At 40.3% G+C, this 17,840-nt stretch overlaps 1 protein-coding gene across 3 annotated transcripts in view; it reads right to left on the bottom strand.

Moving 5' to 3' along the window:
- LOC122550039 (sickle tail protein-like) overlaps nt 1-17,840 on the bottom strand; it is a 710,262-nt gene that overhangs the window by 291,842 nt on the left and 400,580 nt on the right. The window contains exon 1 of one of the 3 annotated variants that reach the window (XM_043690464.1): nt 3,758-3,809. The exons of the other annotated variants lie outside the window; for them this stretch is intronic. Within the exon in view, the coding sequence (XP_043546399.1) occupies nt 3,758-3,781 (24 nt within the window). The 5' untranslated portion in view covers nt 3,782-3,809. Of the gene's footprint in view, nt 1-3,757; nt 3,810-17,840 lie in introns of those variants that run through there. 3 annotated transcript variants of the gene reach the window in all.

Here is a 17,840-nt window from a genome sequence, read left to right as displayed (position 1 = left end):
CCAGATGAAACATTGGTGGCATGGCTCTCTTTCTATTTATATGTTTAGGTTTCCTTGGGTTGGTGATATCATTTCCTGTAGTGATGCCATTTCCTGTGGTGACATCATAACATGTTAGTTTTCTTGGGGGATCCAAGTCAATGTGTTTGTTGACAGAATTCCGATTGCTTCTAGGAATTCTCATGCGGATCTCTGTTTGGTTTGTCCTAGGATGGATGTGTTGTCCCAGTCGAAGTAACGTCCTTCCTCATCTATATGTAAGGATACTAGTGAGTGTGATTAATGTCTTTTTGTGGCTAGTTGATGTTCATGTATCTTGGTGGCTAGTTGTCTATCTGTTTATCCAATGTCTTGTTTTTTTACAGTTCTTGCAAGGTATTTTGTAAATGACATTAGTTTTGCCTGTAGTCTTTATCGGGTCTTTCAAGTTCATTAGCTGCTATTTTAATGTGTTGTTAGGTTTGTGGAATACCATGATGCCAAGAGGTCTGAGTACTGAAATTGGTTGGCCAGCATTTTATTGCCCATTCCTTGAGAAGTTGGTGGTGAGCTGCCTTCTTGGACCACTATAGTCCATGTACTGTTGACAGACCCACAATGTCATAGAAAAGGAATTCCAGGATTTTGATCCACCTATACTAAAAGAACAGTTATATATTTCCAAGTCAGGATGGTTAATGCCTTGGAGGGAAACTTGCAGGTGGTGATGTTCCCATCTATCTTGTCTTCTAGATGGAAGTGGTCATGGGCTTGGAAGGTGCTGTCTAAGGATCTTTGGTAAAATTTTGTTCTGCATCTTTTAGAGAGTACACATTGCTACTACTCAGCATTGGTGGAGGAAGGAGTGAATGGTTGTGGAAGTAGTGCCAATTAAGCAGGCTGCTTTGCCCTGCATGGTGTCAAGCTTCAAGTGTCGTTGAAGCTGCACTTATCCAAGCAGTATTCCATCATACTCCTGATTTGCATCTGGTAGATAGTGGACAAACCTTGGGGAGTCAGGAAGTGAGTTACTTACTGCAGTATTCCTAGCCACTGACATGCTCTTCTAGTCATAACTATCTCTTATTGAAGGAGATGGTTATTGTCTGGCACTTGTATGGAGCGAATACTATTTGCCACTTATTAATTCAAGCCTGGATATTGTCCAGTAATTGTTGCATTTGAATATGGACTGCTTCAGTGTCTGAAAAGTCACAAACCATGTTGAACATTGTGCACTCATCAGTGAACATCCCCAGTTCTGACCTTATGTGATGGAGGGAAGGTTATTGATGAAGCAGCTGAAGGTGGTTGGGCCTAGGATGCTATCCTGAGGAAGCTCTGCAGAGAAACTCATAACCATCTTCTTCTGTGCCAGTGCAGAGTTTGCACCCTGATTCCCATTGATTCTACTTTTGCTAAGGCTCTTCGATGCTACACTTGGTCAAATGTAGCCTGGATGTCAAGGGCTGTTACTCCCTCATCACCGCTGGAATTGAGCTCTTTTGTTCATGTTTGAACCAAGGCTGTAACCAGGTCAGGAGCTGAGTGGGCCTGACAGAAATCAAACTGGACATCAGTGAGCAGTTTATTGCTGAGTACATGCTGCTTCTTTGTATTGTTGAAGCCAACTTCCATCACTTTACTGATGACAGTAGGAGACTGAGGGGTTGAATTTGTCCTGCATTTTGAGTACAGGACATACCTAGGCAATTTTCCAGAATGCCGGGTACATGCCAGTGTTGTGACTGTACTGGAAGAGCTTGGCTAGGGGAGCAGCAAGTTCGAGAGCACAAGTCTTCAATACTATTGCAGGAATGTAGTCAGGGCCCAGTATCCAGTGACTCTAAACAAACTGGCTGAACACTGGCATCTGTGATGCTGGAAACCACTGGAGGCATAACCTGCAAGCACACTTTCAGCGACTGGTGCATGAGGACACCCAGTATAATGTAGTTCCTAATTGAGCATTCCTCACTCTCAGTTTAACTGCATTCAAATAATCTCCCTTCTTATTTTTGCTACTGAAGTGAGTAACCTCACATTTATCTACACTACACTGTACCTATATTCAAAGACTTTGAAGAGGAAAGGAAGATTAGACATGGAGGGGTAGTTTGTACGAACACAGAATTCAAGGTCTGATGATGATAGTTTGGAGAAAGAATAGTCAGTAGCTTAGAAGAGGGAGCCATTGTTGATTCCTGACAAAGGTCTTTTGCTCGAAACATTGATTTTCCTGCTCCTCAGATGCTGCCTGACCGGCTGTGCTTTTCCAGCACCAATCTAATCTAAACTCTAGTTTCCAGCATCTGCAGTCCTCGTTTTTGCCTAGCCATTGTTGAGGTCAGGATCTGAACTTGGAATGGTCAGCAGTTGAGTTGGTAATGGGAATATAATGTTACTAAATCACATATAAAATGAGATGCATATTAAATCCTGTTCATAAAGAAGCATTCATTTTTAGACTATAGCCAAAACAAATTTTGCACCATCAATGTTACAGCAGCTCATATAGGCCAGCATTTCACACTGGCAGGCAACACACAAGGGCACAGTGCATATGACAATGTTAGTTAAGAGAAAAACACATTGTCATTGATGATGTTCCTCTTTACCAAAGCTTTTGCATACCCAAATCCTTTTGCCACTGGAAATGTTTGGAAGTTTTGTGCTGCGAATAGAAAATCTTATTGGAACATTGACCCAGAACCATTTTCTTCAGCAACTTCACTCAGATTAAAGCTGCAACAGGGAGACAGGAGAGAAAATGAATGGCATGAAGAGGAGGAGGAGCATGACAAATGCTAGGATTGATGATTTGGGGGACAGGGAAACAAAATCTGTGCATACCAGGAGAATGGGGAGGATGGAAATAAAATGAGACTAAATGAAACAGCATCTCCTTACAGAGAATGCAAATGTTTCAAGTTCTTGAATCTGAGCCACAGTATAATGTAGTTCTCAATTCCTGATTCAGGGCAGCATTAATGGATGCCAAGCACAGGACACCTGCTCGGGTGCACCTGTTGGTTGAGGCAAAGGGCAGCAGGGAGTATGTACTGGAACAGAGATATTATTCAACAATTAGAAGGGAATATCACTGAAAGTTAACATAGATCTGGCAGGCAGAAAAATACCTCAAGAAGGTCCCATTGTCAATTGCATCAAAAAGACCATAAGACCATAAAACATAGGAGTGGAAGTAAGGCCATTCGGCCCATTGAGTCCACTCCACCATTCAATCATGGCTGATGGGCATTTCAACTTCACTTGCCGGCACTCTCCCCGTAACCCTTAATTCCTTGCAAGATCAAGAATATATCACTCTCTGCCTTGAAGACCTTCAACGGCCCAGCCTCCACTGCGCTTGTGGCAATGAATTTCATAGGCCCACCAGTCTTTGGCTGAAGAAATGGCTCCTTCATTTCCATTCTAAATTGACCCCCTCTAATGTTAAGGCTGTGTCCACGGGGGAGCAAAACAAAATAACCAGCATACAAGTGCAACATAAAGAAAATAATCATGGGACAGTCAACAGAATAGAGACAAAATACGGAAAAAAATACATTGAGTGAAATCCAGCTCCAAGAACGAAGCCATGACAAAAATGACATATTTTAAGAAATCAATTTTAAAACAGATAATGACTTGAACCGTAAAACTGTTGAAGTCCTAAACATACTGATCACTTAAGCGTAAAATTGTGTCTTATCTATGAGGCAAGAGCATTCTTGATTGCATTTGCACCAAGTAACTTAAAGAAAAAGCAACTTACATGATAACTTTGCCTGTGTCTCATTAGTCTTGACACAGACACACCCAGCAGAGAGAGCTTCCTACATGAACTGTGAATGTGTACTCGACTGTGCAAACTAACAAGGAATGTTGTTACTCATTGCTGACTAAACAGAACACCACCTCCACAAAGAGTTCAATCAAACTCTGTCTACAGCCAAAACAAATCTGTGATAGAAGTAATGAGATTACAAAAGGCAACAATGTGCCTGGTATAGCGGATTGGTGCAGTCAGCTAGTGACACACACAAGCACAGAAATAGGTTCTCATCACACTGATCTGCTTTTATTATTTCTCAGAATAAATACAGATTGAGGCAAGGGAAACCAATCCTTGTAAACATACTTTTTCTGACAAGCATGTGCACTTCCCGAGTGCAATTTCCTGCACTGAACTGGTTTTACAATTAAGGTCACACTTAATCCAGATAGAGCCAAGACCAGTGGGAATTTAACTGAATCTGGTAAACCCTCGCAACACTGACGGGCTTTACTGTGCTCAAAGTTTAATCCAAGCTGTCACGTAACACTTTAATGAAACAGATTAAAAAGGACAGTTCTCCAAGAATTCTAGTATTAAAAAGTATAAGGTGGAGGCTTTAATTTAGTGGTGGACTGTTACCCCTTTGCAGTCTTTATTACAAGAGAATTTAAGTGGATACTTGCTCAAGTACAGGATTGCAGCCAAATTGCACTTCTCCACTATCTTCCGCAGCACTAAATCAGTGATATGAGTATGGTAATCTCTTAGCTCGCTTACAATGCCTCAATGTTTATTCTAATTGTGCTGACTTCCCAATCTCCACTGTTTTGCTCTGTCTTCAAAAGCCATTCCAAACTGAAGAAATCATCTAATTAACTGCAAGTCAATTCCTGATGTAGAGCACAGGTACAAACATATATTCTAACATCCCTCACTTTTTACACATACTGTTGACAGGTATTTAAGATAGTTAAATTTTTAGTTGTACTACTTCAATGTAGTTACTTTTTTTGGTTTTGTAGAGGCTTCTGTAACATTTTAATAGTAATTATCATTTCTGCAACAATGCCAAAATTCTTGATTAAAAGTAATAGCAGAGTCTTGCCTTTATCACAGTCCTGCTTGTAGGAATGTAACAGAGATATCTGACTCCCTGTGGCTCTAAACATATAAGTTCCCTGAGACAGTTAGATTTGAACATTTTTAAGGTTTGGATTTTATTCAAGACTGAGTAAATGCAGTAAACTGTTTAAAAATCCTTTGTTCAGACTAGGAATTGATAAACTGAAGAGTTGTTAGTGGCAATAGCTCCACCTTCACCAAGCTTCTGGTTTTATATGCTATGCAAGAATGGAGAGAAGCAAGACGTCCAACTCTTTTGGTAGCCACTCCCTTTGGCGTGTTTAAACTGCTGTTAGCAGAAGTCTTGTCTTACAATTCTGCTCGGGAGAAGAACTAACTGGAAGTGCAACTAATGTAAAAGAAAAAATGACAACAGAACCTGGTTTAATTTAATTGCAATCTGTTAGAGTTGTGACGCATGTCAATGAAACAATTTGGTCAATCATTTAAAATATTTTTAGCACTCCCCAGGAGGGACAACAAACTGGGACATTAGCTTATGACCTTGGCATTTCTTCTCTTCCCATCTCCTGTTTGGTTTTGCCTTTTGAATCCTGAACTTCCAAAAGTCCACATTTGCGCTATATTCTAAGTTCTGCAGTACAGATCTGAAAATACCAAATTCTGCAGTTCTCCTGTGATGAATAGATTGAAGTCAAATCCAGGTAATGCTGCTAAGTGGCAATGATGAAGGTTGCAATACTGAAGGTTGTGTGTGAATGCATACTGCATAAGCCATGAAAAGTAATATCTGAAGCAATGAATGAGTACCTCAGAAAATTAACTCTTTTAGATGTGGTGAAAATTTCTACAATACAGGAAGTTAAATTAAAATTTGAGTTACCAAGCAGAGAAAATTAAACGAGGTTCAAATGACAACATCCATATTGCTCCGAATCACAGTGTCTTCTTATAGTCTTCCATTTTTGGCTCATCTAGGTCAAAAGAGATTGGATCTACATGCAGTTCACAAACAGATATCTCGGAAAAGCAAGCAAGCAGCATTTGGGGATCACTAAAGCTTGCAGCTAATGAATGGTTTATACAGTGTCCTGTGCCATCAGGTCTGGCAGTATCACAAAACTGGTTGTACCAGTTTGATTTTGAGACAAGAAATGCTTCCCCTAAATGTATTGGTAAAGCATGGGTACAGCATGAGGGATGGTGGTGGGGAGACATTAAGAAAACAACTGGATGACAGGGTAAAAGAGGAAATTCAATAAGATAGTGGCAGAAAGTTAACCCAACAGACGTTCATTCTTGTTTAACTTGTTAGATGTGCTGGTCACATAGACAGTAAGTGTCTGTAAGGTGTAGTCACATCTAGAATTGTGATAGACATCACATTAATTATTTCAGATGCCTAGTAAAGAGGAGCTGTTTGGAGCAAGAGGAAGATCTGTTTTTATATGCATTTGATGGGGAAAAAATTTAAAAGCTTTTTCGCAGGCTTTAATGCAGTCAGAAAGTTTAAAGCCAAATACAGCTGGTTCGTTCTCTTCACTCAGTATTAAAGGGACACCTGTCCAGGTGCATCCTCTATGCATCATAGAAACTAACCACCATAAAAGTTAGTTCAGTTCAAATGTTTCCATTCAGTTCTGCGGCACAAGACACCTTTGAACTGCCTATTTACAGGCATTCCAGAGGACTGTTTGACTAACTGAAGAAGGTCTTTTCAAAAGCAAATTTTGAAAACATATGTAAGCAATAGTCTGGGCCTCATTTTTAAAAAAATCACATTCAGTTCAATGTATTTTGTTTTGAGGAAATGGCTGGAGGGTTGGAGGGAACCCAGGATCAGAGAGCTAGCAGTTCAGCAGCACTGTCAATTGAGGTGGCATCTTCTTGAGGTTGCCATGATATGGAGGAGCCGGTGTTGGATTGGGGTGGACAAAGTTAAAAATCACGCAACACCAGGTCACAGTCCAAATAAATCTGTTGGACTATAACCTGGTGTTGTGTGATTTTTAACCTTCTTCTGAGGTTACAAGAGGAATAAATATTGGAATTTCCATGTTGAAGTTCCCTTGCAAGGGACCCTAACTCTAACCCCGACCCTAACTCTAACCCCAACCAAACCTGATGGCTTAGCAGTAAATTTTCTATGACCGTGCTATGGTTAATACTTAGAAAGTATGTTTGAAAATGAGAGATTCTCAATAGTAGTTCTAACATTGGTCACCACACCACTAAGAGGCGAAAATAAGGACTGCAGATGCTGGAGATCAGAGTCAAGATTAGAATGGTGCTGGAAAAGCACACAGGTCAGGCAGCATCCAAGGAGCAGAAAAATTGACGTTTCGGGCAGGAGCCCTTCATCAGGAACCACGTCACTAATAGCCTTGTAAACACTGATTTGTTGCACTGCTGGGCATTATGAGTTCCCATTGAATCAGAAATCATGAATACTGTCTGAATCCATAATATATCATCAAATAACTGTCTCTTCACTCCAAAATTACTAAATTGTCTCAACACACAATCAGACAAAAATCAGATCACAATTAAAAATCAAAACCTTAAATCCACAATTTATAAAATAAAAGAATGTTTTGTGGTTGATCTTACAGTCAATGCTGTTCTACAGCATTGACTGGATATTGCAAATGTTCTGTGTTTCATTATTGCTTGTGTTCCATTTGCTCCCACAATAATGATTTCTAGCTTATAGATACAGACAATAGACAATAGGTGCAGGAGTAGGCCATTTGGCCCTTCGAGCCAGGACCACGATTCATTATGATCATGGCTGATCATCCACAATCAGTATCCTGTTCCTGCTTTATCCCCATAATCCACTATCTAAGAGCGCTATCCATCTCTTTCTTGCAATTATCCAATGCCTTCACTGCCTTCTGGGGCAGAGCACTCCATATATCCACCACTCTCTGGGTGAAGAAGTTTCTCCTCAACTCTGTGCTGAATGGCCAACCCCGTATTTTTAAACTGTATCCTCTGGTTCTGGACTCACCCATCAGCAGGAACATGCTTCCTGTCTCCAGAGTGTCCAATCCTTTAATAATCTTATACATCTCAATCAGATCCCCTCTCATCCTTCTAAACTCAAGTGTTTACAAGCCCAGTCGCTCCAATCTTTCAGCATATGATAGTCCCTCCATTCCGAGAATTGATCTTGTGAACCCACGCTGCACTCCCTCAATAGCCAGAATGTCCTTCCTCAAATTTGGAGACCAAAACTGCACTCAATTCTTCAGGTGCGGTCTCACCAGGGCCCTGTATAGTTGCAGAAGGACCTCTTTGCTCCTATACTCAATTCCTCTTGTTATGAAGGCCAGCATGCCATTAGCTTTCTTCATTGCCTGCTGTACCTATACAGGAAAAATAACGTCTCAGACATGAGACAAACAAAATATTTGTGAAGCTGTAATTGTTTTATTATGACAAGTCTCAGCAATTGAGGCATTTCAAGTTGAGCCTTACTGTGAATTCTGAAGAGGTCAAGGCAATTCATATTTTTGTACCTGGATTTTTTTCAACTTCGTAATTAATTAATAATGTAAATCCAAGGAAATAACAACTACAATTTGTCAGCATATTTTCTAATCTTGAGACAGCCTGAAAACTAGTAAGTGACTTTCTGTTATGACAATATACATTTCCCTACAGAAACGATTCACAATAAAGCGATTACGTCTTCCTAATTTGATTGTCAGTACAATTCAGAAAATGGACCACTAAATGTGCTTTGTGTTTGTGTTGAAAACAGTTGACTTCCAGTGCTTTTGAACAGCCAATCCATTGCCAACATTTTAACAATTAGATAATGCAGAGAACAGCTCAATGTTGTTTGCAAAAAGTAAATTGCACCTTGGCAAAGTTCAATTCTTCTAGTTCAATGCATATGTTCCATATGATTTCAACACCACTTGCCAGTGATCCTAGCTCCCACTAATTCATATTAACATGATTAATAATTATTATTAATAGAGTATTCTAGGTGGAATGCCCTACAATTGTTTTAATTACTACACACTAATGTGTGAGTGGAGGTTTAGCGTTTTTTTTGTATTTCTCAAATCTAGTCATAAGCCTGAGGCATTGAAGGAGCACATTTTGGTGCTCAGCTTCCATTCTCTGCAATATAAACTTCTCTTCTTTTCAAAACAACAACTAGGAACTACGAATGAACACAGGAAAGTCAGCTTTAAATCTTTAAAGATCATTTCTCCAAGTGTCAGGCCCAGTAACAAAATAATCAAAAACAATTTGTTAAATTGGGAAGGGCTTACTCTAACAAACAAAGAACAGTATAACAAAGGAACAGGCCATTCAGCCCACCAAGAGAAAGCTGACACAAGATGCCTTTCTAAACTAAAAACTTGTTATCTCTATACTTTTTGTATCCCTCTGTTCCCTGCCTATTCATTTTTTCTGTCAAGATGGAACTTAAACATTGTTATTGTATCCATATCCACAACCTCCTTTGGCAGCGCATTCCAGGCACTTACCACCCTCTGTGCAAAAAAAACTTGCCTCTCACATCTCTTTTAAATCTATTCCCTTTTACTTTAAACCTGTGTCCCCTAATAAATAACATTTGTACCTTGAAAAAAAGGCACTAACTACACATTGTATCCTCACCTCTCATAATTTTGTAAACTTCTATTAAGTTATCCCTCATTCTTCAACATTCAAATAAAAACATACCAAGTTTGTCCAATCTCTCCTCATAGCCAATATCCTCCAAACCATGCAACATACTATTTCTGTACCTTCCCCAAAGCCTCTGTGGCAACGAGAACTGTACACAATATTCCAATTGTGGCCTAACTAAAAATCTATTCAGCTGCAACATGACTTGTCAACTTTTGCTATATGCTCTGCCTGATAAAGGCAAGCATGCCATATGCCTTCTTGTCATTTGCATGCGTACTTCCCATCTGCATTAGATCTCCCAAAATGCATCACCTCACATTTGCTCAGATTAATTTCCATCTGCCATTTTTCTGCCCATGTCTCAAACCTATCCATATCCTCTGGCAATCCTTCTAACAATCTGCATCACTCCCAGTCTTTATGTCATCCACAAACTTCCCAATCAGACCATCTACATTCTGCTCCAAATCATATTATATATCCATATACTATAACCAACAGGGGTCTCAGCATTGATCCCTGCGGAACATCACTGGTCATAGGCTTACAATCTAAAAAACACCCTTCCATTGCTATTTTGTCTTCTAGAAAGTACACAATATGGTGAAGGTTAGTGGGAAGTTTTTAAAAACTTTTACTATTACTGAAATGCTCCCCCATTTGCCTGACTTATTTTCCTATAATTAGGTCTAGTATTGCTCCCTCTGTTGTAAGACTTTCTACGTGTTGGCAGAAAAAAATCTCCTAAGACCATACAAAATAGGAACAGAAGTATGCCTTCTGACCCCTCAAGCCTGCTTCGCCATTCAATAAGATCATGGCTGATTTGACCCTCCTTACGTCCATTTTCCTGCCCTTTCCCCAGAACCCTTGATTTCCTTTGAGGAGGAAGTCCTCCACATTTCAGTAATAGTAACCATAAATCAATAAGATTTAAGTTAGTTATGGATAAGGATAAAGGTTCTAATCTGGGGAAAGCTGATTTTAATAAGGTAAGGCAGGATCTGGCCAAAGTGGATTTGAAGCAGATACTTGCCAGAAAATCTACATTAAAATAACTGGTGGATAACATTATGGCAAGACCACAGGCAGTTTAGAAGTATATGAGGGACAGGAGAAAACCAGGGAAAGAGCAGTGCCCCTTAGGGCCCAAAACAGGAACCACCATAGTGCCAATTTTTATGCCACATGTGAACTGAATAATTGTGGAGCTGGGAGACAAAGGTGAAGTTTTAAATGAATACTCATATTCATTTATATTCATAATGGACGAGGTCGGTTGGTCCAGGAAATAGGGAGGGGAACTGTGATATACTTGAATAAATTAACATTGAGAAGGAAGAGGTATTAGCAGTATTGGCATGGGCACAATAGTGATACCACAAATATAGACGACAATGCTTTTTCTTTTAAAAATACAAATGTACTATATGATATCATCTGCAATGAAAATTGTTAAGTCTTCAAATCATGTCTCTTCATCCCTTGTCACTGCAAGCTAATATTGATCATCGTTTGAACAATCTAGTCTCTGTATTAGTATCCAATTTCTTACTAAGTCATCAAAATATCAACTGTAACTCACTGCCCGATATTAACTGCAATGTACCCTTACATTGATAGTTTTGCATTACTATTGCTTTCATGATCGCTTATTATCATACTGACCAGTTTACTGACAAACAGAGCACCTACTGCTTTCAGAGACATCTCCAGTAATATAAAGACACCTACTGAATTTAAAAAATCCAAGATTTTAAGTCGAACAATTTTTATTGTTATAACAACTGCAAATTAGAGCAGCTAATTGAAAAACAAAACTTCAACAAGGAATCTGTGCCTACACTAAATAACAAAAAGCACAACCTCTCACCTTCCATTAATTCAGTTCAATCAAAGTATCGCATTAAAATATGCAATTTGAATCTGAAATATAGTTCAGGTTAACAGCATACTAACCAAAAAAAATCTAACAGCCCTTTCAATTTTACCTGATCATTCTCAGTTCTGTGATACAAAACTAACTGACTCAGAACAGAAAACATAAACTTACTTGAAGCCAAACAGCTGAACACATCCGCAGATCATCAAGTGACCTCCCACTGCAGAGGAAACAACTTACTTATTTCCACAACATACAGCAGTTATCTAATCAGAAAAACACATGAAAGGAAGGGGCAAAAGCTCAAGGGGGTCCTTCTTTGTTAAAAAGAATCAAAAATACACTATTTTATCTCAATCCACTACAAAAAACAAGTCTACCATATTAACAAGAACATCATTGATCTTGCAAAGGAACTGAACCATTTTTGTCTTGTCTGTTTTAATAAGTAACAAAATTTGCTGAGAAACTGAAATCAATGTATCACATTAAAATATGCAATAGCGAATTTGAAATATAGTTCTCAGGTCAACAGCTTACTTTGCACATCACATGAAACATGCCATTTTAAACTGAAGTAATATGAATAGGCTTAGATATCAGGAAGCTCCAAAACATGCTCCATTTTGATAATATCTCACAAATTCACTATCAATACTAAAATAATACATTTCCAAATGTGTAAATTGGCCACACAACACAGACTGTGGAGAGAATTGAAGTATATCTGTGTAAATGGAATCCTAATTGGACTGAAATATAATCAGAGCTGCAGCTGTTCAGTTTTTAGGTCATTGATCAAATCCCATAACTTAGATGGAATCTCTGTACTATCCATATAATCACAAAAGATGGTACCAGCCTAGATCTTTTTACCACTGCCAGACTTCAAAACAATCCTGAGACAGCTGCTTCTATGAACTTTACCACTGAAAAAATATTACTTGTGACTTATTACTATCACTATCTTCAATTCATCCACTTTGCACTTTAAGCAAGTCTAAGTGAAATTAAAATGGCTAAAATACGTGGCATCAATCCAGGCACTCACCTCGGGGAGTTTGCATACTGCTGATCAAATTTCTACGTGGTGTTTCTACTCCACAGGTGTCTGCAAACTGACTTTTTTTATTTTAGAACCTCAGTTATCTATTGCTAGACCCTAATTACTCAAACTCCTCCCATTTGGCCTTGAAGTAACCTTTTTACACGATAACCAACAGAGTTAACACTCCAGCACAACTTATAATCAGAATTGCCCAGTAGGGCTTCATCACTGGAATGAAGTTGTTTGCTTGTTGTGAATTTGAGTGGTAAATGAGAAACGCAAAAGGAAAGTCAATTAACATTTCTAGTTTCTACTTAACTACGGAAAGCAGTTTACTTTTGAAAAAACAGTGATGTTACTTTATCTGTAAGCATAGCTTGTGACAATAAGTCCGAATGTTGTTGAGAAATATCTTCAAAAGGACAGAATGCAAAAAAATGTCTAACAGAAAAAGTGCCTGAAGTACTTCAAAGCAAGCAAATTAATTATACTTCAAAGCACTAACAACCAATCTCTCTATACCTGTAGCTTCTTTGTGATATCCTGATTGATGTTCTGTATCTCCAAATGCTTCAGAATATTTCCATGTATTTCAGGGTAATCCTACAGAGGACAGAAGTTTCACCTACTACATGCATGAAACGAACTAACTACTTTGGCAATCTGAAGGAACATGCTTGTATTAACTTCCCTCCCAGCCTACAGGGCTTCCTCACAGGCACATATGCAACAAACTGCACCAACATGCCCTTTCAACTGTGACATCAGCAGAATCCATGGTTACTAGCACTCCTCTACCTGAGTGCATGCCAAAGCCTACCTGTCAGACCTGCTTCTCCACTTAAAATGACAAAGCACACTGTTGAAAACAAACTGCACATCCTCTGTCTTTTTACCCTGCAGAATAATATTATCAATTCAGATTGAAAGAATTGTTATATTATTGCAAGCAAGTTAAATAAACAAGTTTTGCATTTTGGTATCGGATAGTTTTGGATAATTCAACACCTAGTGGGAAATACATAGGTGTGTGAGAAAATTAACATGTATTGCTTACACTGAAATTGGACAGCTTGTCATAACTTGTGGAAATGATTCTGGTTGGAGCTATGATGAGCTTGTGGATAATAGAGGATTAATCTTTTTGAAAAAAATCTTTGCCTTTTAGAAACAATAATGAACACATTTTGTTAATACAAAATTTTGCTCTGGGGATATGAGAGGTATTTTCTTAAATTAAGCCAAATATGCAAACAAGCTTCTTACCAAATCTCCTCATAAATAGTCCTTTAATGGCATATGCTGATCTGGCCACTTGAGTCTGTCTGCCATTCAATAAGATCATGGCTGATCATTATGTGGACTTAGCTCCACATACCCACCTGCTCACTCTACCCTTGATTCCTTAACGTTCAAAAGTTTATCCATCTTTGCCTTAAAAACATTCAAGGAGGTAGCCTTAACTGGGCAGGGAATTGCAAAGGAAAGCATACCAAACGCCTTCTTCACTATCCTATCTATCTGCGACTCCACTTTCAAGGAGCTATGAACCTGCACTCCAAGGTCTCTTTGATCAGCAACACTCCCTAAGGACCTTACCATTAAGTGTTTAAGTCCTGCTAAGATTTGCTTTTCCAAAATGTAGCACCTCGCATTTATCTCAATTAAACTCCATCTGCCACTTCTCAGCCCATTGGCCCATCTGGTCAAGAGCTGAAAATGTGTTGCTGGAAAAGCGCAGCAGGTCAGGCAGCATCCAGGGAACAAGAGAATCGACATTTCGGGCAAAAGCCCTTCTTCAAGAATGAGGAAAGTTTGTCCAGCAGGCTAAGATAAAAGGTAGGGAGGAGGGACTTGGGGGAGGGGTGTCAGAAATGTGATAGGTGGTAAGAGGTCAAGGTGAGGGTGATAGGTCAGACTGGGGTGGGGGCGGAGAGGTCGGGAAGAAGATTGCAGGTTAGGAAGGCCTGTTCTCCTGTTCCCTGGATGCTGCCTGACCTGCTGCGCTTTTCCAGCAACACATTTTCAGCTCTGATCTCCAGCATCTGCAGACCTCACTTTCTCCATCTGGTCAAGATCCCGTTCTAATCTGAGGTAACTTTCTTTGCTGTCCACTACACCTCCAATTTTGGTGTCATCTGCAAACTTGCTAACTGCTGTGGTTCTGTTCGCCGAGCTGGAAGTTTTTGTTGCAAACGTTTCGTCCCCTGTCTAGGTGACATCCTCAGTGCTTGGGAGCCTCCTGTGAAGCGCTTCTGTGGTGTTTCCTCCGGCATTTATAGTGGTCTGTCCCTGCCGCTTCCGGTTGTCAGTTTCAGCTGTCCGCTGTAGTGGCCGGTATATTGGGTCCAGGTCTATGTGTTTGTTGATGGAGTTTGTGGATGAGTGCCAAGCTTCTAGGAATTCCCTGGCTGTTCTTTGTTTCGCTTGCCCTATAATGGTAGTATTGTCCCAGTCAAATTCATGTTGCTTGTCGTCTGCGTGTGTGGCTACTAGGGATAGCTGGTCGTGTTGTTTCGTGGCTAGTTGATGTTCGTGGATGCGGATCGTTACTAACTGTACCTCTTATGCTCACATCCAAATCATTTCCATAAATGACAAAAAGTAGTGGACCCAGCACCGATGCTTGTGGCAATCCACTGGTCACAGGCCTCCAGTCTGAAAAACAACTGTCCTCCACCACCACACTCTGTCTTCTACCTTTGAGCCAGTTCTGTATCCAAATGACTAGTTCTCCCTGTATTCTGTGAGATCCAGCCTTGCTAATCAGTCTCTCATGGGGAACCTTGTTGAACACCTTACTGAAGTCCATATTGATCACATCTACCGGTCTGCCCTCATCAATCCTCTTTATTACATCTTCAAAGAAAACTCAATCAAGTTTGTGAGATATGATTTCCCACACACAAAGCCATGTTGACTATCCCTAATCAGTCCTTGCCTTTCCAAATACATGTATATCCTGTCCCTTAGGATTCCCTCCAACAACTTGCCCACCACCGACGTCAAGCTCACCGGTCTATAGTTCCCTGGCTTGTCTTTACCACCCTTCTTAAACAGTGGCACCATGTTAGCCAACCTCCAGTCTTTTGGCACCTCACCTGTGACTATCGATGAAAGAAATATCTCAGTAAGAGGCCCAGCAATCACTTCCCTAGCTTCCCACAGAGTTCAAGGGTCCACCTGATCAGGTTCCAGGGATTTAAATTAATCCTACAGTGATTCACAGAATTACAACATCATCAGATTTATAGTGGAGATACAGTCCATTCAGTAAAAATTCATAAACCACCTCTCACCCAGCTTAATCTCAAAATATCTGCCTGACATTATTCATTTACAGAGACATAGGGCTAGAAGTAGGGCAAACCGTCTTTGAGCTGGTTTCACCTTTCACTTAAGTTTCGGCTAAGCTGTACCTATACTCCAGTCATCTGCTCCGATTCATAATATTCCTTAATATCATGGCCGAACAAAAATCAAGCAACTTCAGTTTTGAAACTTTTAATTGGAAGAGTCTCTTTGGTAGCTTGTAGGGACAGTTTTTCAAATTTCCACTACCTATTTTGTTAATAAATCCTTTCTGATATGAACTCTTAATAGGCTGGCTCTAACTTGAAGGCGCTGTCTTCTGTTCTGAACACACACACCATAGAAAATAATGTCATTCTATCTATCCTATCAAATCCTTGAATCATCCCAAACACTTCCATTAGATCATCCCTTAATCTTCTACATACAACAGAATACAAGGCTTGTCCAGGCAACCTGTTCAGATAATTTAATCCTTTTAGCAACAGTAAATCTGCATTGAATCCCCCTGTAAAGGTATACATGCCATTTGCCTCAATCACACCATATGGTAGCAAATCTAATATTTAATCATTTACTAGATAAAGGGTTTTTTAAAAAAATCTTTTATTGGATTTATAAGTATGACTTCTAGTTTCAAACTATCTCACCAGTGACTTCTCTTTGTCTACCTTTCAGAATTTAAAAGATAATGAGGCTGTTTAACAAAGGCAATACATGCATCATGAGAAACTTCAATCTGGATGTTGATTAAAATAGTCAGATTAGCTGAGGAAACCGTGAGAAAGAACTTAGACTGTTTCCTAGAACAATATTGTGGATCCACCCAGGCATCAAGCTATTTTGGATCTGGTGATATGTAATAAGGCAGATTAAATAAATGGTATCAGAATAAATGATCCCACAGGAAATAGTGACCATAATATGGTAGAATTTAGCATTCAGTTTGAAAGGGAGGCACTTGGGTTAGTAACAACTGGCTGAGCTTAAATAAGGGTAATTGCGTGGGATCCAAGATGGCGGCGACCCAGTAAGTCTGAGTCCATAGTGCTCTTCCCAAGACTTGGGTAAAGTGGGTCGCCCACCCCATCACACTCACCAAATCATTCATAATAGCTGTTTAATTGAATTAGTTGCTTAGTATTACATTTAAACAGTCTAATATTTAGTAAAAATGACCAAAGGGAAGGGAGCTCGCAGCTCTCAGCAAGCAGGAACCCCTCCCCCACCCTGTCCAGCTGCAGCAGAGGCATCCACAGCCACCCCGGGGGACTTACCTACAGTGACAGGCCTTGTGGAGATGATCTCCGAGCTGGACGCGAAGATCGACGCTTTTATCGAGGAGTCCCGAAGTCGATGGGACTCACTCTCGGCCGTGCTGCAGAAGCACGACCGAGACATTAAGGAGATCGAGCGCCGAGACGGAGGGGCGGAGCTAAAGGCCGCGACCTCCGAAACTACAGCGCAATCGGCCGTGGATCGGGTCCGGACTCTCGAACAGCGAGTCCGGACCTTAGAGAATTACATTGACGACCTCGATTATCGAGGTCAAAAAAAATTCGTTTGCTGGGCCTTCCCGGACGGGAAGAGGAAGGCCAGCTTACAGCGTTTCTCGAAAAGTGGCTGCCACAGCTTTTAAATCTGGAGGCTGGATCAGGCCAGGTGAGGGTGGAATGGGCCTACCGGGTCGCAATACGCGGGCCCGGCTCGAACCAGCGCCCACGCCCGGTTCTGTTCCGGCTGCAGAGCTACAAGGAGAGGCAGATACTCCTAGAAGCCTCTAGAAATCTTGGAAAAGATCCCTACGCCATGATCTATAAAGGATCCAAGATCATGTTAGTCGAGGACTTTTCCCCAGCCCTGGTCCGAAAGAGGAAGGCATTCGACGAGGCGAAGAAGCGTTTAAGGGACTTAAATATTCAGTACTCCTTACGCTACCCAGCAACGCTACACTTTAACCATGAAGGATCCGTGTATAACTTCGGATCGTCAGAAAAGGCTAAGGAATTCTTGGACTCTCTTAGATAAACTGTAAGACATAATGGATGTTGGTTTGCCTTTCCCCCCGCTTTGGTTTATATCCCCCCCTTTTTTTT

The sequence above is a fragment of the Chiloscyllium plagiosum genome, chromosome 5, assembly GCF_004010195.1.
Source record: "Chiloscyllium plagiosum isolate BGI_BamShark_2017 chromosome 5, ASM401019v2, whole genome shotgun sequence".
In the NCBI taxonomy this organism is placed as follows: Eukaryota; Metazoa; Chordata; class Chondrichthyes; order Orectolobiformes; family Hemiscylliidae; genus Chiloscyllium; species Chiloscyllium plagiosum.
Note: the sequence above shows the minus strand (reverse complement) of the source record. Positions and strands in the feature narration are given on the sequence as shown.